This window comes from Homarus americanus, unplaced genomic scaffold (genome assembly GCF_018991925.1).
Source record: "Homarus americanus isolate GMGI-L3 unplaced genomic scaffold, GMGI_Hamer_2.0 scaffold34921, whole genome shotgun sequence".
In the NCBI taxonomy this organism is placed as follows: Eukaryota; Metazoa; Arthropoda; class Malacostraca; order Decapoda; family Nephropidae; genus Homarus; species Homarus americanus.
In genome coordinates, this window is record NW_024741901.1 from 4,133,991 (window position 1) to 4,161,831 (window position 27,841).

General features: G+C 36.3%; 2 protein-coding genes across 2 annotated transcripts; one reads left to right on the plus strand and one right to left on the minus strand.

Moving 5' to 3' along the window:
- Positions 1–84: 84 nt before the first annotated feature.
- On the minus strand, positions 85–6,038 carry LOC121876269 (lysM and putative peptidoglycan-binding domain-containing protein 3-like). The gene is made up of 3 exons (XM_042381305.1): positions 5,896–6,038; positions 2,866–3,127; positions 85–850 (listed from the first exon to the last, which is right to left on the minus strand). Exons 1-3 carry the CDS (start codon positions 5,931–5,933, stop codon positions 317–319), a joined length of 834 nt encoding a protein of 277 aa, XP_042237239.1. The 5' UTR covers positions 5,934–6,038; the 3' UTR covers positions 85–316.
- LOC121876268 (RCC1-like G exchanging factor-like protein) lies at positions 5,967–27,841 on the plus strand. The gene is made up of 12 exons (XM_042381304.1): positions 5,967–6,062; positions 9,775–9,843; positions 10,464–10,568; positions 11,070–11,245; positions 13,324–13,426; positions 15,344–15,438; positions 16,485–16,678; positions 19,200–19,372; positions 19,988–20,146; positions 21,967–22,094; positions 24,176–24,307; positions 27,735–27,841. Exons 2-12 carry the CDS (start codon positions 9,789–9,791, stop codon positions 27,810–27,812), a joined length of 1,398 nt encoding a protein of 465 aa, XP_042237238.1. The 5' UTR covers positions 5,967–6,062; positions 9,775–9,788; the 3' UTR covers positions 27,813–27,841.

Below are 27,841 nucleotides of genomic sequence, written 5' to 3' on the forward strand. Positions count from 1 at the left end.
TTGCAGTATTTGCTTCAAATATTGAACTGGATATTTCTATATAGATTCATGTGAACAGAAAGAATATTTTGAAACTTCAAGATGTCCAACAGTAAATATTTTTTATTTCCCATTCTATGATTATTTGTTTATACAAATTTTCTCACTGGAAAAAGAGCATCCACCAAATAAAATTAGGACTTTCCTGGGACACTGGGGATGCAACCATTTATTAGTGTTCCCAAGAGAGGCACCATCTCTACCATAGTTAGCACCCACGATGAATCATAAGCTAGTTCACATGAAGTTTCCGTCTGCCAATACACCTAAACATAAGTTATTTGTTCTCAAGATACAGGTAAATGTACAACAAAGGAGCTCCAACAAGTAGCACTGTCCCTGCCAGTAAAACTTTCCACCAACTGATGCCCCAGTCGGCTCCTGTACACTTATCCTCTGTTTGTTCCAGTGGACGGAAACGTGGGTCTGTTAGAACTGCAGCAACTTCAACTAAAGAATCTTTATAAGAGTTTGTTTTTTCCCGGATGTTAGCTAAGTCTTTCTGCATACAATTTAAAAATCTTTTTGCTTCCTTGTTAGTGCGGGTATCTCTTAAAATACGATCAATACTAATATAACCCACATGCATTTCAGAGTCACTCTCGTACTCACTACAACTGCTTAAACTTCTTGTACCTAAGACTGCAGCTCTGGTAATGGCAACTGCACTATTTTCACTACAAGCATCTTGTTCTTCTTGTTTTAACATCTCGGCAAGAAATGAGTTTGCCTTTACTGGAATTTTCAGAGATTTCAGGGCAAAAAATTCTTTTTCTTGAATTATCTTGTTGACACGCTTCAATTCTGACACCTGGGGAAATAAAATTTCCCATAAACATTTATTAGCATTTTTCATAAAAATCCTTTGCCAACCACTAAACAGTAGCTCAAACCCAAGACAAATATATCAGGGCCCAGTCCACTATCTGGCAACTAAAATTTAGCAAAGGTGAATAAATTGGTAAAATGAAATAACAAAGTAATGCTGGAACACAAGAAATGTCGCGAGAAGGAAGGGTGAACTCGCCACCTTGTACATTTTTTTTCTCTCCCTTCGCAGGCAGAAACCTGCAGGTGAGCCATGGCAAAAGTGACCTTCAGCCCTACAATATCCTACAGTATAAGGGAAAATTTTGATGTGCTATTCCTAATCATGGTATAAAGTCAGGTGTAGCTTACTGAGTAGAAAGGGCATGGGAGACAGCCAATCACCTCCCAGCTACAATCCACCTGCCACCTTCAGCCAATGAACATCATGTTAGGATGTACAGTCAAGCATGTTGTTGACATGCCAGTTTCCAATCCATTATTTCTGCTATTTTCTTAGGTTTATATACAGGTAAACCAACTTCACACAGTCAATGGTGACAATACCTTTTTGTATACTTTTATGCGAACTACTAGTGATATCATTTTCATTAGCTTACGCCAAATACTGTATAAATTAATGGTTATTAATGTGGGTAATTATAATCAATTGAAAAAAATAAAAATAAAAATCTACAGAAAACAAGTTTCTTTCAAACCACAAATAACACCAAAATTTAGTGATGCCCTGTACAGTATTTGAAATAATTATACATTTCTTAACTTTCAACGCATTTGACTCAAAACATAATTTTAGCGTTTTTGCTCTTCCTTCTCGTGACACCTCGTATGTGAAATAAAAGAATTAGATTGCACATGTGAAGTAAAATATAAATGATGGGGCTGAATAACTTAAAACATAATCGATAGAATACATATGTAGAAGAAACATTACTTAACCTGCATTCAATGTCTTTGTGCCTTCACTTTGAGTATATATCACAGATTAGTCTGCAAAGTATGGTAGGGTGGAAGGTATGTGTGTGTTTTGAGTGTATATATGTGTGTACAGTATGCATATGTGATGCTATATTAATGTGTTGTTGTAAAAAGGTGACTGGTGTTTAAGGTATTGTACTAGAATGGAAGGATTAGATTGAAAAACAGACCACCGAGACACAATTTGACTTGGTGTAGACTGGCTATAATATAAAATATAAACCAAAGTCAGGGGGCAGAGTCAAAATGTTTTAAGGCTAAAACCACACATAGCATGAAAAGACCATATTATAGGCAGGGTGACTAATTTGCCTGAATTACCTGCTTGAATTACTCCAACAAAAACCCACATCTTAAAAAAAAAAAAAATCAAATTTGCCAATCAAATTTAGACTCCTTGGGTAATGTGAGAAGGGTAAACAGTGAAGTTGTCAAATTAGAGGAGTTCAGGTATATGTTTTGTGTGTATTGCATAGTGTAAGTGGGTCAAATATTTATGTGTTTATTTTTCCTGTGTATGTTAGCTCACAACAATCTTACTATAATGTAACACTCAGGTATGCATGCACACACTCACACAAGCATGCAGGCAGGAAGGTAAATATGCACCCACCACCCACCTACACACTAGAACATTGTTATTCTGGCCATCTTTATTCCATAATTCTCTAAAAATGAACATAATTTCAAAATACTGTACCTGTATTCCTCTAAATTTTAATAGCCAGCAAAATACCTAATTTTTGTAGTACCTGGTACAGTAGTATATCCCAGTGCAAAAAATCTATGTTTGGTGCTGCGTTTGCCTGCACTCTCCCCCCAGCCACTCCCTTCAGTCCTGGAGCTTATTGTGAAACATGTCTAACCATTACCATATACAGGTATCGACAAATCCTGGGACAAAAACACTGTTGATATCTATATGTATGATCTATCACACCATCATAAAAGAATTCAAAGCCAAAAGAGATTGCTAGTTTTTAATCTGTGTAACATATAAAATGTAATTACAGTACTTACAGGAATTCTGTATTTTAGAGCAATGCCTGTTAATGTTTCTCCACTCTTTATTGGTCGGTCAACAAGATGCTCATAATCTGACACAACCTTTATAGGAGTGCCGGAGGAGGAAGATTTGGCTCCGGTGTTATTACTTCTGCCACCAATTTTTTTTAGCTCAGTGGCCTCTGGTGTGAATAATTCATCCTCATCTTCATCACAGGAGATGTAACAGTTACCAGATCCTTTTTCAACACTAGATAGTCGTCTGTATTTGTAGTTCCTGAAATCACAATGATAAAAATTATAAATGACAATTCAATTATAAAAAAAATGCCCAAATTAAAAACAATTAAAAAAACATACCAATCACTGAAAAACTTATAAACAGAACACAAAAATACAAAATCAAATTTTGTAGCCAAGTAGACCAGTGAAAAGATACCACCAGCAAAATTCCTTGGGCACAGTCTGTCATTGTCCAGGACGCATACAATTCTTGGCAGCAGAAAGACACCTGTACCTTCATGGAAATTGAAGTTTTAAAACTTTTCTCCTACAAATAAGGACTAAAAGAAAAATGCTTTTCATAGAAGAAATATCTAAAGAAGATTCTTTTTCTTTTAAATTAAATGAAACTTAGAAGAAATACTGGGTAAACAATTCCCAAATGCTTCTTTAGGGTTCTGACTGAAGTACTTTTATTTGACACTAATGTAACAGCACAAAACATTTTATTGTATTGTACCTGTGTAAGGAAAGGCCCACACTTGAAATTTCATGCTTTTATCTAAAGTAAAATATATACTGTATCAAGACTAAATTTGTAAAATAACACTAACCTCTGTACCAATTTACCTCCTCCATGACTGCCATCAGTAAATGTGGACACAAGTTGTAAGCCTAATTTGTTATCATAGGAAATTGAATCTATTCCCAAAAACTGTCCTAAATTTCTGCAGAAACTTGATTCCAGAATATATCACACATTTTCAGATTTTTTCCCTTCACTGTATTTATGTAAACACCATTTGCCTTTCAAAGGGACTCATTATCAGGCCAGTTGATATTTACACAACATTAGGAATATTGACTTAAAAGAGAAACTTAAACATGCTATAATTTGAATACTGTACCTGACTACTGGTAGATATGAATCACATTCTTGATAAATGAGCAAGCAGGCTGAATTTCTTTGGTCTTTTTCTCATTCTAAGTCAGTAACGTATACTGTACTAACAATACTCATTTGGTTGACCTCTCATCACTCCTCACTTAAAGCTAATGTATACAGAACTTAAATGCCCCTTTTTCGCTTAAAATAACCCAACCATCCTTTCAGTCGACCACCCATTTTTAGATTTTATATCCTAATCTCCTCTACCAAAATTTCTCAGCTGCATCCTACAGAATTGCAATCTTAAAATGCTTTCATTCTTTGTCAAGATCTTCCTCTCCATCCTTATGTAATGAAGCAAATGGTTCTCTTCATCATTTCTTTGAATCTTTCTTCAGCTTCCAAATTATCTACCAAACGAAGCACTTGCCCATGAAATAAAAATCATATCCAGGTATTATTATCGTTTTGGTAATGCAGCAAATTTGAGGATTTTAAGTTTAGTTTATGTTAGGTTAAAATTATGGTTTTCCGATGTTTTTTTTGTGTGTGTGTTTTGAACGACTTCCAAATAGGTGCATGACCGAAACAATAATTTTACCCATATCCAAACTCAGAGATGAATATATAGTAAGAAAATATGGTTAATTTATAGTAGTGCTCCGTTCTTTCTTTGGGTATAAGAAATATGTTTTTCCTATGGTTTTTGAACGAATTTGACATTCATTTCCGTCAGAAATCACACTTTTTTTTTTTTTTTTTAAATAGAGATAACTCCCCCCAACACTCTTAAGGGAAGATGTTGGGAAGTGGGAGTTTTGGGTGGGGGAAATCACAGAAACGGATGATGATTTCCAATGGAGAACAAGGTCAAAATCCTTCATTATCAAAAACCATAGGAAAAAAAATATTTCTAATACTGAAAGAAAATAACCTATCTTAACCTACCCTTTTTTCTTTGTAAAAAAAAAAAAAACATAGAAAATCACCAAAAACCAACCTAACCCAACCCAACCTAATCAGACGATAAGTACACTGATTTTTACAGTTCGGACAACTCGTGTTGTTCGGTAATACACCGTGTTTTCTAAAAAATGCAATGGCCTCAGTATTTTTCTGATGGAACTCAGCAATAGACGTAAAGTAATCGTGTTAACAACGTCCACACAGCTCTTCCACCTGTTAAGCCATGTCTGCTACAAATTAAACTTTCCCCTCCCGAAGCACCCACGCATTACTCATTGGCTAAGACAAACAGCTCTTACCCAATAATAAGTCTTCATTCGCCCTGTGCTCCCTAATAATAACGTTACCTTCACCCTCTACTTCCACTAGCCAATAAGTACTCTCCCCCCCCACACATGCACTGCAGACGAAGAAACAAACACACGGGAGCAGGAACTGTGGGGGTGGGGGAAAGAGCTTCTCCGTCCCACGTAAACAAGGACATACAAAAGATAATAATATTAGAAAAATAACATCTTGGTTATCCTTAATTTCCGACAAAAATATAATTGAAGAAAAATGTCTTAGAACTGTCTAAACATATAGAACAAAACACATTTCTAACACCGAGACAGAACGGTGCACTAATATAAAAAAGACCTTAAATATCCATCAAAACCAATTAGGCTGTAACAGTAAAGTCATCAATAAAAACAAGGAAAATTCTTGTCATGTTACTAGCTATTGGAGGGACAGTGTTCTAAAGTATTACCAACAATATAATTAAAAACCCACCAAATTATAGGTAGTATACAAGAAGTGTTCCTAAATATATCAGATAAAAGAGTGAGGTGACATAGTGATAAATGATACCCTATGGCAGGTCTGTCAGAGAGAGGCTTGACAGACTAACACTGTACAGATTTACTTAATATAACATCAGAGTATTGGTAATATCCATTCATCAGGACCCTCTAGTGTTACTTTACCTATGAGAACTGCCACCATTTCTCATTGAAGAACTCATATCTCCTTCACATAGTCAAGTAATGAATGTAACAGACGGTCAGCCTCGGCCTCCTCAGCTTTCATGTGAAGACACTACACGGCCAGCGAGTAACATCAAGAGCAACAAGAAGTGCACTTGTTTTAATAGGTTATTCAATCCGTTTAAAAATTATATTATCTTTTAAGTCTCTAATTCATATTTCATCTTTTAGTAATTGTTATTTAGGGAGGGTATTCTCTTATAATATTTATATTTAAGGATATCATGAAAATATAGTTAATATCTCGGGAATTTTAACTGATAGGAAGAGTTTCTGTAAAATCTAAAATAAATTATTGTTGTAAAAGCGATGGAAACAGTTCACTGAGAAACCCTTGTTACTTTATCTACACGGTGATAATATAATGGACACCTGTGCCAATTAAACCTTGGGTATGTTATTCTTTCATAGTCTATAATGGAGACCCAGTGGACCATGTGTCAAGCTGTCACTAATGGTCATAATATAGACACGTCTTTCACATACATGTTCAGGTATACAATGTGATTTTTTCTTCCCTAATTTTTTTATTTTAGGATTAATACATCTGTTAAATTTAAAATAACTTACTAAATTGAAGAATAGGGTAAGTAAATCATCTATTTGATATGTGGTCACTGGGATGAGAGAAGATCAGGCAGGGCTGCACCTCCCGGCCCCCTCTACCATGCCTTAAATAATGTTTAGAGAAAAAGTGGTTATTAACAAATTGCTGTTAATTTTTACTTATATTTTATTAAGTGATAGTTTGATATAAAGCTTTGTTGCAATTTAAAGGAGCGCCTTCAAAGAGGTAGAGTACCGGTAAACGCTTACTATAGTGGCACCATTCAGAGTTTGTATAGCCGGAATGAAGTCAAATAATGGTCCTACATGAATAAATCGGACTGCCAATCACTTCTCGACTAGTATTTGGTGTCACGAAGTCACAAAAAATTGGTAAACTTAATTTAATCTGAGTTAATAGATCGAGTGCATGTACCTAACCTAGCCTAACCTAACCTAACACATCTCAGATTAAATTAAGTTTACCAATTTTTTGTGACTTTATGACACCAAATAATAATCGAGAAGTGATTCACAGCCCGATTTACGCTTGTACGACCATCATTTGACTTCATTGCGACTACATTTGGGTACATGTGGGTAATAACTCGCTCCCTCGGTACAAGCACGCGATCTATTAACTCAGTTTAAATTAAGTTTTCCAATTTTTTGTGACTTTGTGACACCAAATACTAGTCGAGAAGTGGTTGGCAGTCCGATTTATTCATGTAGGACCATTATTTGACTTCATTGCGGCTACATTTGGGTAATTAGTCAGACCGACCGAAGAAACCTACTAGACCATTGGCCAGCCCTTAGACCACCCTGGGGCCCACCTAGAGCCCCCCTGGAGATTTTGTGGGATGGTGGTTCCCATAAACCTTGGCCTCTTAGCTATTGAATTCAGGTTCTCTGCCAAAATTCATCCTCTGGGTGTGGCGACAATACATGTTTGAAGTTAGGTACTCTTCCTTCTTTATATCAGTGATTTATTTCACACTACAACTAATTCTATCCATTCTTATGCTGATGATTCTACTTTAAACTCTTCTTCACATTTTCCCCTTCCCCCTAATTCTCAAACTAGATCTGTTTCTCGAGCTGATATCATTACATCTGTCAATGCGGATCTGTGTAGCATCTCCGAATGGGGAGGTAGGAACTTGGTTAAATTCAATAGTAATAAAACTCAGTATTTACCAATTGCACTTTCCAAATTAGATGATCTCCCACCAATCACATTTCAGGAGGATATCATTCTGCCAATTTCTAAAATAGATATGCTAGGCCTCACCATTTCATCTAATATGTCATGGAAGCCACACTTCCTCAACATTGCTAAACCTGCCTCCAGAAAGCTGGGAATGCTGTACAGATGCCGCAGCTACTTCACTCCTGAGCAGTTGCTTCAAGTATATAAGGGATTCATTCATCCTAACTTGGAGTACTGCTCTCATATCTGGGGTGGCTCTTCTGTCCAACTGTTTGATAGGGTGGAATCAAAGGTATTTCGTCTTATTAACTCTCCTCCTTTAGTTGACAATCTTTCTTCCCTTTCTCTTCGTTGCAATGTTGCTACACTCTCTCTCTTTTACAGGTACTTTGACGGGCAATGTTCGGTGGATTTGGCATCTCGTGTACCGCCAGCAAGGCCGTGGGCTCGTAACACTCCTCTTGCCCGTGGTGCCCACAGTTTCTCTGTGGATGTCGGTCACACTAGAATAACCCCGTTATAGTATATCTTTCTTTCATCACACAGCCAAACTGTGGAATGCTCTGCCTTCTTCTGTGTTTCCATACTCATACATTCTCTCTCACTTTAAACAGCTGGTTTTCCGGCATCTTCGTGGTGTAGATTAATATAAACTTTTCCTTTACTATTTTTAATTTCTTTCTATTCTTATTTTTTCGCCCCCCAGGCCCCGTTGTGGGTCGTTGACCTGTGCCCTGGTGGGCTGATTCCCGTAAAAAAAAAAAAATAGATCTGACCAGTTCTACATGAGTTGATGGCAGTGAGCGGGGCGGTGTGTCTTGAAATACATCAATATGATTGGCTGGTAATTTTTACAAGTGGATAACCATGGATTTTTTGTTGAGCAACAGCTTGCTCAACAGCCAAAAAGCACAAAACTAACCTAACCTAACAAACCTAACAAACATAAGAACATAAGGAGTCTGCAAAAGGTCTGTTGTCCTGTGCATGGCAGCTCCTGTCGAGAGTTACTACCACTCTCTATCGTCCATGAATCTATCTAGCCTCCTTTTAAAACTTTCCAGCGTCCCAGCACTTACTACAAAGTTGCTAAGCTTGTTCCACTCATCTACCACCCTATTTGTGAACCAGTTCCTTCCTATCTCCCTCCTAAACCTAAACTTATCCAACTTAAATCTGTTGCTACGAGTCCTACTGTTGATATGAAGTACTTTTCCATTATGCTAAAAGATAAATAGTAACTGTCCAATGTAAAACATTTTTTTTTTATTCTAGTAAAATTGGTGAAGACAGCTTTTTATTGCCTCTGTCAATGCTTTCAGCTGTCAGTTTGTGAAGATTTGAACGCATCATGTTGCTCTTACATAATGTGGGCCTACTTCTTATTCTAGCAGACAAGCAGATTATTAAAAGACATGGCTCAAACAACCCAAATAACATGGGCTCCAAAAATCCCCGGGGTGGGGGGGATACTTGACCCCCTGGACCCCCTGCCATATTAAATAAAAAGTACAGATTTTTGTATCTGGTACCAATGAAAGCAACTTTGTTGAAGTTTCATGGTGTAAACTTTAATTTTTTGTGGACATGAGATTATACTTGGACTGAGCTGGTCGGTTGTAAGCACACGTCACGTGGTGACGCGTCAGATTTTTTGGAGGAGTATTTATGGTTAATATTTAGTAGTTGCCAAGACCTATTTATAATGTATATTGAATCTTATATAGGGGGAAAGAGAAAAAAACTAAAAATAATTTATTCTATAGCGTTTCCGTCAAAAATTTATATTTTTCGAGTATTTTAACCTATAAAATTACCAACAAATTGGATTGCTAAAAGTGGGCAGGGCTTTGAAGTAGAGGGAAAATATGTGTGTGTGTGTAATAATAATAATAATAATAATAATGAACTGTGCAGTGTATTTCAAAATCAATGCTCCATTTTACCTAAGAGCTCTAGCATTCGCAAAATGTTGGCTAATACAGTCGTCATCCTTTCCCTTACCTTAATGTATATGTAGAAAACAACTGATTCATTTAAACCATAAATTTCCTTTTCAGAATTGTACCAGAACATGATGTCTTTTACTACAAAATCCCTTCCAGCTTCATCCATCCTCATATCTCGAGGTATGATCAGTATTGCTGTTAATTTTTTCTCCATAGAGGCCATTCTTCTTTTAGATCCAAAGTATAGATCCAAAGATCGATAAATGTGCGTGTACCCCAGGTCGGCAATGTTTCCCAATTGGAAGTGAGGTGGTGTGGATGGGTTCCTAGTAAAACACCAGTACTGTATCACTGTTGGCCTGCTCGCTTTTACACCTTCTGTGTGTTAGATCAGGTGGGAACTGTACACACCTCACTTTGGGTCCATCACTCACCCAGGGTATGCTGAAAGCTCTCTCTCTAGGAACACAACCTGAGCTGTCAATGGGTATTATATAATGTAAATGTTGGAATTCGTATACAGTACCCCTAAATTACATTAAGTCGTTATAAAACGTTTCACTATTAGTTACTTTTCTCTGGAACACATCACCGATGTATAGGGAGGACCCCCTGTACAAGACAGGTTGTAGAAATAAGACAGTTGGAAGACTGATATTGTCAAAGTTTGTGAGAGTTGTCAGTGAAAGGTGTAATATATTTACTATGTTTCCACTTACATTTAAGGTTTTGGTGATACCTGACGTCAAATACACGTAGACCTACAGTTCTGTTTATAATGAATTACTTTTTTACCTTAGTTTTGCAGAAGGTTGGTGGCTCAGGAGGTCTTGGATATTCTATACGAGGGAAGAAAACAAAGTATCGCAAGCCATTAGACCCGCACCATGCAGATGAATTGCCAGGTAAGAAATCTCTCTCTTTAATGAAAAAAGTAAGAAATGCTGTGATGGAGGTGTGGCAGGGGATTAGTGGATCTCATGTTACTGACCTGACCTAATAAAATGTCAAGGGAAGGTTGGGTGGGGGATTAATGGTCTCATGCAATGTCAGGTGGGGAATTAGTGGGTCTTATGGCATGAAGATTTCTTGAAATAAATACAAAAGCTAAGTAGCAAATACATTTAGGCAGGCAAAAGAGTGTATAAACTTTTATTCACAACATCTGCTCTAATTGTGTTAGAGAAATTAATTTGGTACCATTGTATATCTGGAGATGCATTCCTGATGATGTTATTTTTTTAACCTTTGAGATATATACAGTACAGTCTTGTATATGGAGGGCACAGGTATTAATAAGAACAGATGTAACTTCAGTATTTGGCTTATGCCAGTGTTCATTACTATGTGATTTTGACAGATATGATTCCTTAAATAACTTCTCTCATATACACATTTTTTTCCAGAATTTGAGTATGTTGGTGCTAGGTCTCAGCCTGATACCTTGATTTATACTTGGGGAGTTGCGGATCATGGAGCCCTGGGGCGTGCTTCTTTTGTACGTCCAGACCATAAAAATAGACAGCAGCATTTGTCCTATGTTCATCATCCTCATAGACTTGGATTTGGTGAATATCATAAGGTACTGATTTGATAATGTAGGTGAAGACTTAATTCTAAATGTGTAACAGTGTCCAGTACATCAAAGAGCTTTATTCCACTGATCCACAGACAGCATAGGATTTGTTTTCTTTAATAAACTCAAGTAACTCATCATTGAGCAAAATATGGTTGATCTCTTCCTAATTATTTTCTTGAGTGCTTACTCCAGGCTTGTCTCTATTAACTCTCCCTTGATGATATTCTCAAATATTGACATCCAAATCTGATGCTACCTGTATTTGGCTTTTCAGTCAAACTTATTAGCTCATAGAATTTTACTATTGATGTTTACAATCAAAACATGAATTAGGAAAAAATGTCTCCCTGTACAATACTTCTTAATCCTTCTCCACTAATTTTATTTAAAGTACAGTAATATATCTCATTAGTAAAGCAAGCCACACTTCCAATTTCCCACCCGCCACTAGCTGTCATTCATTACTGTAATCGACAGAAACCGCGCAATTCAATAGATCACGTATGTGTATATATATATATATATATATATATATATATATATATATATATATATATATATATATATATATATATATATATATATATATATATATATATATATATATATATATATATATATATATACTGTAATGCACTGATAAATCTTCACACAGTAATGCAGTTCTAACATAATCTGTTCAAATTAAAGTTCAATAAGTTCAATTCAGTGTGAATGTGTCTTAGTTGTGAGTTAGGGCAGCCTTAGCACAGTAAACCCTTGAAGTTCCGGACCCGGTAAATCCGGATTTCAAAAGATTCGGACAAAAAAAATTGGGGGTTCTGGGCTAAGAAGCCTCCCTAAGAAGCATTACCAAAACAAGGTGAAGGTAGTTTTAGGCTTAAAGTGTTTATTTTATAAAATATCACAGACTAAAATTAACGGAATATAAATTTCATTGCTGAAATCCTTGCAAGACAACAAATAAAATATAACAGAATAAAAATTTCGCTTGGAATCCTTGCAAGACAACAAATAATTTGAATATAGACATCATGTATCTTGCACAAGAGATAAAAAATTTAGTCTTTTAGTGTTGTACATTTAAGTAAAAGTTTCTCAACTCGTATTTTTGGATAGATATACGTAACTTTCTTCATTTATTTTTACTTGTTTACATGCACACACTATCCTAAATACATTGTGAAAAAAATAAAAGAAATAATTGTCCTAAGGGCAAACCTGTACTGTACTCAAATGTACTGTACTAAATAATTACTAAAATTGTTATGTCTAGTACAAACTGTAGCATGTTTATATTCAAATTAATCACCATCTTACAAGAACTCCAGCAATGTAAGTTATATTCTGCCAAGTCAATTCTGTGACTTTTATAAGCGAAAAACTTATACTCCCACTATATGACAGATAACTATGCACTGGGTGATCTCCCCACCGGCTGGTTAATACCTCACCACACCCCTCCTCCCCCCTGCCTGGCTGTCAACACCTCACCTCCCCCTTCCCAGGGTGAAGGTAGTTTTTGGCTTAAAGTTTTTATCTTGTAAAATTTCACAGACTAAACTTGGCATAATATAACTTGCATTGCTTGAATCCTTGCAAGACAAGGATAATTTGAGCATAGACATTACATATTTTGCAAAAAGATAAAAGATTTAGTCCTTTAGTGTAGTATACAGTATGTGAGTACAATTGAGTACAGTAATATGTTGCTCAAAATTATGTTTTTTTCACAGGAAAAAGTCGGTGTAACTAACCCCAGTAGTCAGGATAATATATACTGTATTTATGGTGTTTCTATACCATTATTACTTATCGTTTTTATACATTTAGTACATTCGCCGGAAGATTCGGACAATTGGCTTTTCCGGACGGGTGGTTCCCCCTCTTAGTCCGGATCTTCGAGGGTTCACTGTATAGTTAACCTCAGCATTGCAGTTTGCTCTACAGAATCATAACATCTTTGATTTTATACATCTTTGATTTTATGGTGTTGTTGAAAATACAGTGTACCGGGTATTTGTATTTGATTTTTTCTGCACTTTGTCCACTGTATAAGTGATGTACACCTTTCTTTTCAGATTGTAGATTTATCATGTGGCTATGGCTTTACATTGTTTGCTGTTGGTAAACCATCTGAAGTTTCTTGCTATGGAACTGGACTGAATACCGACTCACAGATTGGTAAGCTCAGTTTTACAAAGATTTCTTTTTTCTTTTTACTGTCATTGTAGAAATACTGTATCACCATGAAAATTAAATCTTTGTTTACCCAGTTGTCACTTACCATGCTAAGGCTATGTCCATCATCTTTAAATCTAGGCAATCTGCCGTTTTCTTTTCAGTTACTGGTTGTCAGTCTGAGTGCATGATTGCAGCAGACTGGCTCTCCTCTCCTCTGCTTACATTTTACTGTAGTTTTAGGTGTTTTAGGCGTTATCAAATAATCAAGTACAGTGGAGTCGTTATAATTCGCAAAATACAAATTCATGTTCTTAAATTCGTGGATACCTTAATCCTTACCTCTTTTTTCTTTAATTTTGCGGTCAAATATTCATAATTCGCAGCCAATTAGCAGCTCTGCCATCTTTATTGACATAAGAAACTATAAAATTTGTGGAAATATCATTTCAACGGCCGACCTGTGACTTAAAAAAATATATATAATACACTATGCTGTAAATATAATTTCACTGCTCAAATGTTACTTAAGAATAAAGAAAATATAATATAAAACTATTAAATAAGGAAAATGAAGAGTGGGAAGTAAATTTTGTGTGAAAGATAGGAGGTAGGGCAGACTGGCTGGTAAACTGAGCTTCCCCGCCTTCTGTTCCCGAGTGCTCGTCCCGCTACAACCACTTTAATACAACGTTATACAATTTCCTCATAATTCTCATGTTATTTAGGTTCATTTGCTTTCGGGTTGATAAAACATTATCGTAAAGTAATCAATTCCCCCCTCCCCCCCCCCAACAAAACCCCCCACACTCAACCCCAGATGAGTTATTGTGTGGTGCATTATTCAATTCCTGGTGCTTTGCCTACATAGCATGGTCACAGCCAGTCTGGTGCCTGCCTGTTTGGATGTTGATGTTCCAAAACTGCTTTAATAAACACTAAATGTCATACATAATACATAAAAAATACAGTAACTCATAGATATTATACAAAAATTAGTTCTACTTGTATATTTTATGAACAGTTCCTTCCCTTCTCATAATTATCATTAGAAGGGAAGGAGCTGTTTATGTACTACAGGTATAGAACTAATTTTTGTACAATATCTATGAGTTACTGTATTTTTTATGTATTATGTACAATATATAGTGTTTATTAAAGCAGTTTTGTAACAGTTTGTGTGTAATTTTTGGCCTCTGGAACCAAAACTAATTATTTCCATTTAAATCAATTAAACTACAGTATAATATGCAAATTTGATAATTCACAGTGTCTTCTAGTACCTAACACACAAATTATCGTGACTCCACTGTAATGTTAAGTGGATGTATTATTTCTCACTTAAATTGTGTCAAAAGGTTTGTTATCATATATTACCAGCTTTACTGAATCAAGGTTAGTGTGATACAAGTGGCTAACCTTTCCAGCGGTGTTTATTGAACAATTCTCATCAACTCCACATCTCACTCAACATATTTTGTGGTTTGTTGGTTTGTGAGGATCAGGTCTTTCAACTAGTTTGGTTAAGTTGGTTAAGCAGCATGTGGCATAACTTACCATGCATCTTTGGTTTAATTTGACAAGTATTAATTTCAAAAGCTATGTGAAAATAATAATAATATTTTATAGATGTTAAGAAATATTGATAAGTAAAGATGGTCAAGGTACTGAGACTCAATAGAAGTTGTTGAAGGTGCTGGAAAGTAAATAAATTAATTTAACTCACTTCTAGACTTTAAAACGACCAGCAGACATTCTTGGGTGCATCCAGGGTGCCATCCGTGAATAATAGAGGAACGAGAATTAAAAATCTGTGAATTATCCGGGCGTACTGAACTAAATTTTGTTATGTTATGGCAATGTGCAGAGAATAATCATGGGGAAAGTATAATACTGTAGTGTTTGCTTTCCAATTTTCAGGCAACCATGAACCAAGAAGAGGTTATCCTTTGGGAATGTTAATTAGTCCAGCACCCATTGAGGCACCGTTAGATAAGTCATCAAAAGTTATTAAGGTAAGGAAAATAATATGTATAGGTACTGTACTTGCTCTTCTGTGAAAATTTGCCTGCAGTTTTTTCTTTCTTTTAAGGGGATTAGCCCACTCGGGCACAGGTCACTGACCCACATCGAGGCCTGGGGGGCGAAAATGTAATAATAATAATGAGTTCTGCTATAATATATTTGCTCTAACGCGATTTATGAATTCGGAACAATATTTGTATAATTGTTTGCTATATTTTTGCTTACTATTTCTCCAATTTTGTGGTATTAACTGTGAATGGTAAAGAAGAATATCTCCATTCTGATGATAGAATTCCCGGTGATTATCGTAAAAGAAAGGATATAACACTTGAAGAGAAGCTAATATCAACCTCAAAATCAATCAAGTTACATTCATATTTTTTCATAATGTTAATTTACTGTATGATTTCATTATTAGATATGAATGTAACATTTATTTAGACTAAGGCTAACTAAAATAATAATCTGCACCTAAGAACTATAACATAACAGAACATGCATAAAAGGTAAAAAATAATAATAATAATAATAATAATAATAATAATAATAATAATAATAATAATAATAATAATAATAATAATAAAGAACCATAAAGAAATGCAAAAAGGTAAAAAGATTAGAAGTGAGAAACAATATACTTCGTGTCCATATTATACACCTATGATAACCAATGGTTTACTCCCTGCTGCTTATTGTCAAACAATTCCACATATCATCACTTAGTAAAATTACCACCTTTTCTTTTGCTCTTAGGTTTTCAGAAACTTAAATTTCCTTCCTGTACCAGTTTGCAGTTCACTTTTGGTTTACTTTTAAGATTTGTTTTACATAAAACCAGGTCATAATTCATCTCTTATTATACAGTATCTACACACATTCAAACACCCTGTGTTTATTTGTTCTACCTTCTTTTAGTAACCAATTTCAAGAAAGTGGAGTTGCCAGCTACATACCCATGAACCAGGAGAGGGTATGTGTGTGTTAAAACCCTTAACAGTTGTCAGTTAAAATTCTGATGTACATTTCTTCCTACCAGGTATCCTCTGGAAGAGCTCATACTGTAATGTTGACAGATAAAGGAGGTGTGTGGACAGTGGGAAACAATGCTTATGGGCAATGTGGCAGGAGTATCTTACCAGATGAAGATTATGGCAGAAAAGCAGCTTATCATAGGATCAAAGCTCTTGATGATATTACAATATGTCACATTGAATGTGGACAAGATACTAGGTAGGTCGATAAAAACTAAAGTAAGAGCATTTAGTATTTACTGACTAGAGACATAGATAAAAATAAGTTGTAAAATAAATTTTAGCTGCTGAAGAATTTTGTGTTTTTGGCTTTGCATTCCAACTAGTTAATGAGATTGCTACTAAATGTAGCCCCTGTAGCTGATCCTCTAGTATCTTGGTAACTACTGTTGTATGACACTTTACCGTCATGTCATGGCCTTTTTCCTGAGTATGGTAGTATCTTAATTCTTTAGCATTCGCTTTCATGATGATATCTGGTTCTTACAACCATATCCCATTTTCAAGACATCCTGTGATCTTGTATTGTGCTTCCAGTCTTCATCATGCACCTTATTTCCTCCTCTAATCAAGCTGAATTCCCTGCAACTTATATTATAATCTTTTGACACTTTACTCCCTGTGTAGTGCCTCAGAGAAGTGGAGATCCACCTTACCGTTGTTATGGGGCTCAGTGCTGTCACTGTCGCGAACAACATACCGTATATTGCGGCCTATAAGTAGACCTGGCGTATAAGATGACCTTAATTATTTTATCTGAAATTGTTTATCTAGGCCTATACCTGGCGTTGATCCCCTAAACTGCAATTTGAAAGCTACGTCTTCGGTGTTAGCTAAACTTGCCAACATTTACTTTTCAACAGCACTCATGAGCATTTTCAAAATGTTAAAATACCTTTTGGTGTTAACTACAGCTTTCTTACAAACAAACGTTACTTGGGCACATGAATGTGGTGTAAACTGATCTCAACAATACAGTTCCTATAAGTGTAAAAATATTTAAGATATACAGTACACTAGTTGAATAATGACAATTTACTAGTACTGAAAGTTTATTATTAATATACAGTATTGACAAGTAAAACAGTTTTCAAACTATATTGACAGTATATGGTAGTGCTGTACTAGCAGTAGTGTATATGGCAACAATCACACAGACTCTTGTCACTCGTGACAGTTTTTGGCATTTAGCCAAGTTATTGTTAACAATTGTTTCCTTTTTAGATAATGTCTAACATGTATCAGTATTTCTCCTGATTTTTTATGTATTTAGCAAATTTGTAGCAACTTTAGGGATGAATCTAGTGACATTCACAAACAAGTGTTGGCAACACTGCCCTAACTGCCACAGGCTAGCCAACTGTTTGCAGGCGCCTGCCTTGTTCACAACTTTACAGCACATTGTATGTAAACATTTATAAAATCCAGGTGCATTACATGATTATACTGTAACTGCATTTTTAAACAATTTATCAACAAATATTACAAGTAACTGCCCTAATAACATTTGTTTGTAAGAAACTGTAGTTAACAACGAGAGATATTTTAATGTTTTGAAAGGTGTCGGTGTGACTAGTGTAAACACTGACCTTAGGCAGAGTTCAGTAACAGTCACCCTTTTAGGAAAATGATAAAGTTAGGTAAAACTTGTTTGTGAGTGCTGGAAATTAAGTGACTGAGACCTACCAGTAAGGTAAAGTAATAATCTGATGCTAGTGGCGGAGCGCACTTAGAGATTGACATTTTATAACTGTTGTATAAGATGACCCCTAGTTTTGAACACAAAAATTGGAGCTTCAAATGTCGACTTAAAGGCCGTAATATACGGTACATGCACGCCTGTGTTGGGCTGGACAGTCTGAGGTAGAACTCAAGCTGACGCCACAACACGACACGAGGTGGGGGGGGAAGAGAAAGGATAAAGAGTGTAGGAAGGGTTTGTTGGACTTTCAGTCACCAAGGAGGTGTCCAGGTCATACCACGAGAAGGGGGTCCAACTTACGGCCGACATCGGGAAGCCAGAGCAGAGTGGCTGGCAGGGGGTAGAAGATCTCTCCAAGAAGGGCATTGGCAAAGGTACCTCAGGAACCCTTGAGGGTCCTGTGTTCGTCTACTGAGCCTGGAGGGGCAGCTCAGCAGCTGCCTCCAGTCTCCCAGTGGGGGAACTCGCTATCACCCGTATTGCCGTGTCTTAACTGGCTGACCGTAGGGCGAGAAGGGGGGGGGGGGTCGTACACCTTCGTATAGCGGTCTCTGGTCCTCTGAAGTGCTGTGCCGATGCTGTTGACCACATTCTTCCTTTCCGTCTCCAGTCCCTCATGGAGTGTTCACGGTGGCATCCTCGGGTGTGTCAGCCTACTTCGGTAAGAGAGGATCACCGAGCAACTGCCTATGCAGGGTCGCTGACCCTGACACCAGAGCTCAAGCTGCCTGTTTAAATGTTTTTATGAAATTTCTATGCTATTTATTATATATATTTTTTGCCTTGAATTATTTTTTTTAGCCTTCTAAGCTTTTAGTTTAATTCGGCGACATATGACCTGAGCTGTTGCGCTGCCAGGGATTGATTGATCGACTCAATGCCAGGGATGTAATTACTACAATCAATCAATCAATCAATTAATTATTCAATCACTGTGCAGTGATATAGTCAGTGCCAAGCAAAAGCCATCATATTTTGGAATAGTCTGTGTCCTGACAATGATTTTTCTTCTTTGCAGCTTCTTTCTAAGTGATAAAGGTGTGGTGTACTCATGTGGCTGGGGAGCAGATGGCCAGACAGGCAGAGGGCACTACGATAATGAACCTGATGTTGGTCCTGTCGTAGGAGATATTGTTGGGGAAAATATTGTTAAAGTGTCCTGTAGAGCTGATTGTGCTTTAGCTTTAAATGGTAAGTTATGATTTACAGGGTTTGTATTAAGGGGGGGGGGGGCATCTGTCTTTGGTGCTAGGGGGGAATGGGATGTCCTATCCTTTGTGAAGGAAGCTGGCCTTCTACACAAGTTTTGAGTTTTATCTGTTAACATTTAAAAGGTTTTTATGAAAGTTCTATGGTACCTGTGTTTATGTTTTCGCCTTGCATTAATGTACTGTATTTGTTTTTAGCCTTCTAAGCTTTTAGGTTAATTTGGCGGCATATGACCTAGGCTGTTGCATCGCCAGGGATGTTATTACTATAATCAATTAATCAATTCTATAATGCATTTCTGAGTCACTGATCAAATTGGACAAAAAGGTTTGTGACTCACATATGCGCCACGTATACTGTTTATGCGAGGGGGTTAACAGGAGGTGACTTGTCTTTCAGTTCCAGGCACTCATCTCCTGCTTACTATAATTAGACATACCCAAGATTTTTCACCCTCAAATATATTGAGGGTTTAGTGTACTGTACTTAAACTATTTTTGTAGTTATATAATTTTTACACACAAGGATCAGATAAAATAATTGACATTTATCAGTATATCTCATAGTTTTTAGCTGAAGATGTGTTAAAACTTTCAGAAAAAGGTGAAGTTTTTGGCTGGGGAAATTCTGAATATCACCAGCTAAATTCAGCGACAGATGATATGCAAATTCACGTGGCAAAGAAACTTAATTTTCCTGGTGTAAAGAAAGTTTTAGATGTGGCGTCTGCAGGAACCATGTGTTTGCTTCTTGATGGTAAGTTGCCTCTCAGCTGTTCTTATAAGCATCTTGCTGTTGCTTTAAGTCACATATATAATTAGTGTGTTGTTGTACTGTGATGTAAACATTCCATATTCTGCCCAATTTTTCAAGTTTTACTTTACAGTAATTGCAAAAATCTTGTCAACAATTAGATGTGATCATATAAGAAAAATGTGTGCTCAGGAATACATTAGTTATAATTACAGTATATATTCAATACCTATGTTTGAAAATAATTAATTACATTACTGTACTTACTACTTTACAGTACAGTACAGTACTGTATATAAACATATAAAAGTACTACAGGTTGTACCTCTCTAGTCTGGCATTCTGTGGTCCGGAAACTCCCATGGTCCAGAACGATTTTAGTTTGCCCATGGAGAAAATTTATTTGAGTCTGGTACTTTTCATGTTTGGCTAAATTTTGCCTTATTTACCCTACTTTTTTGGCGAATTAATACCTGTAATAAACCAACATCCTAATAAACCAACGAAAATAACACAGATAAAGTTAAATAAAAACTAAAAACAACACAGAAAAAGTTTTTATGTTCTACAGCTTCAGCTAGAGTTGAACCTAATGACTTGGCAACTTTGTCATCGGAGTAAAAACACACACAACAACATTGGCTGTCCTTATGTTTTCAATTTTACCACTACTGGTGGGTAGAATTTATGTTTTAAATTCAGAAACATGAATTAAAATATATATGAACAGTAAATAAGTGTTGCTTTCATATTCTTATGTAGAGTAATGATGAGATGTTTTCACATGTGCGCACTTACATATGCGCAGTCTCACTTTTTTCTTTACCATTAATGGTTAGCTACTTTTATTGTTCCATTTACGGGTATTAACATTAAATAACATTACTTAAAACAACCATATTAATTTTTTACATTAATTTTACTACAGCTATAACCAGGGTTTTATTTTCTTCAGTTTTAAATGTAGAACCAACAGTCACTGGTTTTGTAAACAACAAAAACAATGCTGTCTCGTCTCCTCATGTGTTTTAATATTCTATGTATTATTAATGAATTGTATTGTTCATTTTCCACACATAAACATTAATTCAATCAAAAATACATTCAGTAATAAACAATAATGAGTCTTTTGAACATAAGAGAAATGACGCTGTTTACACGATTATGCACGTTGTCTGAACGTTGGCGGGCCGCTCAAACCCATCGAAATTCGAGTTTCTGCCGTTGAAATTTTAAATTGTGTGTTTTTTTTGTGTCCAAATGAGAAACGTCGTATTAAAAACTCGCGGAATTTGAGAACCTACTGTACAACATTTAACCCTTCAACATGTTTTCAAAGAGACTATGAAGCAGTGAAAGTGGTGCTAGTGCTTCCAAGCGTAAGCACAAGTCACTATCTATCCAGGAAAAGGGTGAATTTCCATGGTCCGGAAATTTCCACAGTCCGGCACCGGTCAGATCCCGAGGTTGCCTGACTAGAGAGGTACAACCTGTATATTGGGATAAAGCAACTCTAAATAGCCAACAGATCTAGGGGGTTGAATCCCCAGCTTTAGGCTCTTTGCTTGTGAAATTGAGCATGTCAAAATCCCTTCCTTCTCCCTTTAGGGTTACCTTTATGCTGAGAGCTATGCTTTTAAAGTGTAGTACAGTATAAAGTGGATTTATATTTTTTTCCCCACACAAGTCATAACCCTCGGGTCTAGGAATTCAACACCCTAGATTTTTTTTTTGGGGGGGGGGGCGGCTTATTATGGAAACATTTGATCCTGATTCGGATATAAAGTGGGATTTCAGGATCAGTCCACCATTTTCCATTTCAGAGGATGGCCATGTGTATAGTTGGGGTTTTGGGCCTATTGGCAAAGGACCAGATGTAACATATTCAAAGATTCCTACACAATTACCTTTAACATTGTTTGGGCGAAATGAAATTACACCAGATGCTAAGGTAATTTATCTCTAACTGTGCATGAGTTTAATATATCTTAGTTAATGGGATTTGACTAGAAATGGGAACTGTTACTGTATTTTATTGGGAAATTTTTATGAGATTTTGAAGAAGAGAATTACTTAGTCATAGTATTCCTCTTCAACTAATTTCTCTCAATTATCAAAGATTGTATTCCGTCTTAGTAGGTTGTGGTCGCTTGTTAGAGTTAGTCTCTCCCGACGTGGACCTCTTCCACCATAGCCTCCTCAGTTATCAAGACTAACTGTAGAATGTTGTTCTCCATTGTGTATTTCGACAAATGTTGTGTGAGGAATGATTCCTGAATGAGATCAAGGTATTCTTCTCCCTTGGCTTGTACAGCAAGGTTCACCCAGTCTATTGTCTTGTGATTAAAATCTCCCATAACGAGGGCTTATACTCTGGATGCTGTCTGGATGACTATGAAATCTGTGACTTCCTCTTCCAAGGTTGAGGCAGCCCTATAGCACACACCTATTGTCAGCTTGCTTTTGTTTTGAGTTATCAAATTGCACCAAATAAACTTGGATGACCCCATTTTGTTTAGCTTGTCATTAATGGCTGCTGTCAGGTGCTCCTTGACATACAGCAGTACACCACCACCTCTTGTGGCCCTGCTAATTCCAGTTGTTGTGTGTCACATATGTGCCCAATGCAACAGTCTTATTAACTAGACTTCTATCATTCGTGTACCAATACTTGATTGGCCTGGTTTTAAGTACGTACTGTCCTTTTTGAAGACTTTGAGGTCCAGAGAATTTGTTCTCTCTGGGTTAGTAGTATTACAGTACAGTACTTAAAGCTACATAATGCACTATGTTAACATTATTTACAGTTAGTTTGCCACTTAACCCTATTGGCTCTTTCAGTTTGTCCCTGAGCTCTTTGCCATTTTTGGTTGGCAAATTGTTAGGTCAGGGGTTACTGTATATACACACTACTATACTCTGTTGCTCGCTTGATGTTCTGTGCCTTCTTTAAGGTATCCCTCCTTTAGAGATGGTGATCCTCGCTGACAGCACTATGCATGTTTTAAGTCTTTCCACATTTGTGATGTGTACCTCCTCTAAGAAGTCGACTACATTTCCTAGTCTGACGGAATGTTCGTCTATCTCTCCCTCCTTCATCTCCAGGTTCTTTATAATGAGGTTGTCTTAGTATTTATTTATCTCTTATTGTTCTAGCGTCTTGTCTTAAAAATTTTGTTACATTAACCTTAATTGTTACATTACTGTGTCAATCTGATCCACTGCAGGTGATGATTTGGCCATGATTTCTTGTAAATTATTTCATCTTTCCCCTTATCGTTTTTGGTAATCAATCTTGTAGCTTTGGCATGTAAGGACCTTGGTTATGTTGCTTGAGGGCCCCTTGCAGGAACCACAGGTGCTTCGAGTAATTTTTGTATCTATTTATTAAATGTATTTTGTTTTGTAATACTTTAACTATCTTTTGCTGGTACAATCTAAATTTGGCAATGTTGTCTAATGCTTGGGAATGTTGCTGTGGGTGTTATGATTGCTTTAGCTTAGGTGGTGCCTGTTACTTGACTTGTTGTCTTTCTATGGAGAGGGAAACTGTCTTCCCTGAACTATACATATTATACAGTAGTGACTTATCTGTTCCAGAAACGGTAGAGGTGGTGGGGGTATACAAGTGGGCTCTTGGAGGGGTGCTTGGTCGGGGGAAGGTGTCAGGTGCCCCCTTATTCTTAGTAGTGCCTACATCTACAAGTGTATGGCGTCGGTTTAACGAGTGTCAGTTTCTTCACTTCCCATCGATCACTTAGTTCAAATTCACAACGTTTGCTCATGGAAAAAAAATCCCTCATGTACTGTTTGCTTACTGCTAATATTCCAGTACTAACTTGTATTTATGTAGAGTAGAGGACTTTTATTCCAAATACTGTACAACTATTTAGTGTAAAAGTATGTGACATGGTGTACAGTATAGGTATCACATGGATGAAATTCATGTGAATCAGGTTTATTGTATTTATTGTTTTCTTTCATCAGAATATCTTGCTGTAATAGTGTGTGCTAATTAATAAAATATTTCAGGTGGTGAGCATTACTTGTGGGATCAACCACTTGGCAGCAGTAAACAGTAATGGGTCTTTATTCACTTGGGGTAAGAACCCTGGAGGCTGCCTAGGTCTCGGCCACACAAAGGACCAGTATTTTCCACTAAGGGTAAGGGGTATAACATTTTCATCTCAAAAACTTTTCCTTCTACTATGTATGAGTGTAAATTAGTGTTATATATCATTTGACCTGATTCCATTCATGTAAAGTATCATTTTACTTTCTGTACAATATAAAATGTACTGTATCATGAAATTTTAATGAAAAAGACACTTCATGAATTAATCAATGAAGTTTGTTTATTTTTAGCACATTTTATTGTGTCGTGAGTCTGCTTGCAGTTACAGTACAGTCTCCTCGACTTACGACACATTCGACTTACGACAACCCGGACATACGACGGCCATGGTCGTATAAAATATTTTTCACATTACGTATTTTCGAGTCCTGACGTTAGTGATCGCGCTGTGTACTGACAAAATTTTCGTGTGTAATTCCCTTTAAAATGGCTGGCAAGCGTAAAAGTGAGAGTTCTCGTGGTGCTGAGAAGAAAAAGAGACACCCATTTTAGAATTTCTATGTATTATTTTCGCCTTTTCGACTTATGACCAATTCGACTTACGACCTGGTCGTTGGGACGGAGCCCCGTCGTAAATCGAGGAGAGACTGTACATGATTTTTCCTCAAAGAATATGTGTCTTTGCCTGATAAAGGATCTATTGCAACCTTGACATTGGCAAACAATTTCTTATCATCCATTCCAGTTATTTCATGTTTGATGTGGCAGCTGACATGCCACCAAAGGTAGTTGCCATATTTTGTAAAGAGACTGAATTTCAGCCTGCTTTTACCAGATAACTAAACACTCTAGACGTATGACGCCTACTGTATTTCATGGCATATAAGATGCACTTTTTTGTCTGAAAAATGGGTAAAATATTAGCCTGCGTCCTATGTGTGAAGTTGTGGTCTCCCGCAAGGTAATGAATCCCCCCCCCCCCCACGTTGCTGTCTCCAGTAGACTAAATTCTACCTGACCCAACTCCAGAATTAAAAAATATTATTGCTTACTTAAACACATCATTATTAATTTTAATTAGTTAAAAAATAATTATTGCAAATATAAAAGGTCGATCTACAACTACTCTACTAATGGCAATAACCCGAGACGATTAAAGTCTGTACGGCAAACACCCAACTCTTCAAAGGTAACTAAGCAGTAACCATTTATGAACTCTTCCAAGCATTACAATCTATTAATGCCATACCTGCAACATTTATTTTTCAATCTACAAATACCTGATACTTATGAAGATTTACAGAAAACTTTCTTTTCACATTTACATCTGTTAACATCGCGGGCGGCATTGTGGCCAGGTTAGACTCGTCTATGTAACCAAGCTACTGGGCTAAGCTGTTATTTTTCAACTCCTATTTTGTGGTAGATATATGTGACTTTCTTCATTTATTTTTACTGTCATACATAGACACACACACACCATCCTACATACTGTATATATTGTGAAAAAAGTAAAAGAAATAATTGTCCTAAGGGCAAAAACATAAAAGGAATATACATTTCTTTGCAGAGGAGTTAGCTGGCTGAGTGGGGGAGTGAGAGGACAGCTGGTGGGGGGGAGGGGGGAGCATTGCTAGGGAATTGGTGGATGTAGCGTCACCGTTACTATGGTAAACGGAGTACAGATGTACAGTACTGTATATGCAAGTGGCAACTGTGTTAAACTTTCATTGGCTTTTATTTACTGGTTTGGCAACAGAGTATTTTTTGTTGTAACTTATTTATTGGTATTTTTTTATTTATTCTTCGCATTTACTGGTACTGTATACAGTATATTGTTTTAAGAAAACTATGGATACAGGAGGAAATACACACAAAAGTTTTTACCTAAATACTCCCTGCTAAAATGGGGGGTACGTCTTAAATGGCCGTGCATCTAATACCTGTATGCCATAAAATACAATATTTAACCTGCAAACCCCACAGTTAAAGGTAAAAAAAAGGAATTTTATAAGAATTTGTCCATCTTTTAGAATGTAGTTATGGTTTTCCCTTCTAAACTGTGCACCCTGATAAATGATGCATATTTGTTACCTCAAAGTTTTGCTAGTGTGCTCTCAAGTTATTGAGAGTCTTAGTGTACATGTTGTGAGGTGTTGACCGAGGAACTCTGTTACACCTTTACCACATGCTAGTTTGACTCAAACTGGATTGAGGCGCAAACCAACTGTTCAATGTTAGTCTGTTTTACCTAAGATTTAGAAAATGCCTTTAAAATTGTAATAAACAAAATTTAAATTTACTATTAGGTAGAGTTCTGGCCAAAAGTTCAGTACAGTACCAGGCAGTTTTGGCTAACATGGATATGTGGCAATGTCGGAGACATGCACGCACTGCTTTAATGTAACATTATCAGTGATATTGACCACTGTCAGTCAGTAGTATACCTCGATCATTCATGTCTACCACACTGTACTTTCCAGTTTTAATGTAATACTTGTATCCATGTTTAACAACCATGACCAAAATTATCCATAAAAATGGCCAAAGCTCTCCAAAATTCTGCTCAATTATCAGTTCTCTGTAAAAAATTCCAATATACTCCATAAAAATGTCAAAATTTCTCCTTAAAAATTATCCAAATTCTCCTTTAAAATTTCTAAAAAAAATTTGTAAATATTTCCAACACTCCGTAAATATTTACAAAAGTCTTTGTAAAATTTTCCAATATTCTCCATAAATATTTCCATAATTTTCCATTAAAATTTCCAAATTCTCCATTAAAATGTCTAGAATCCTCTATAAAAATCGCTATTTCTAAAATTCTCCCCCAAAATGGTCAAAATTCTCCCCAAAATGGAGTAGATTTCCCATAAAAGTTTCCAATTTCTTTTTAAAATTTTCCATAATGCTGTGTAAAATTTGTTTAAATTATTCATTAAAATTTCAACTCCGTAAAAATTCTCAATATACACTCGTGTTGCATCTTACACGCATTCAACTTTATGCTCTTAGCTCAGGAGAAAAAAGAAGACACAATTAGGGTACAAGCTGATGGCTGAGGGAGATACAGTACTTCCATCTGTCTGTGAGTTGGCCGAGCTGGGTGATTGCCTGAACCATGTTGAGAGCTGGATGTGTGGGAGGTATGCGTGTGGAAGAACGTATTCTTTGTAAATAAAATATATACTGTACCAGTAAATGTGAGGAATAAAAAACAAAATAAAATACTGCATTACCATTTAGCAGGAGATGGTGAGTGAGGAAACGCCAGCTGTACGTCTCCCCCCCCTTCACTCTCAGTGCTTGCTTCTACACACATAATGATTAATTGCCTTTATGTTTATGACCTATGATAAGAATTTTAAAAATTTTTGGCACATTCTGATACTATTATATATTTTATTATTTTTAAGGTTCCTAAACCAAGGAAGATTTATTCTTTTATTGTTAACCATCAAAACAAACTTGATAGCTTGCAAATGAATTTTTTTTAACACTGTTTTGGTTTTGCAGGTCTCTATTGGTGGACAAGTAATAAAAGTTAGTTGTGGTGTTGATCATACAGCTGCCATGGTGAAGGAAATACTCTGAGAAGATATCACGTAAAAGTTTAGAGAAAT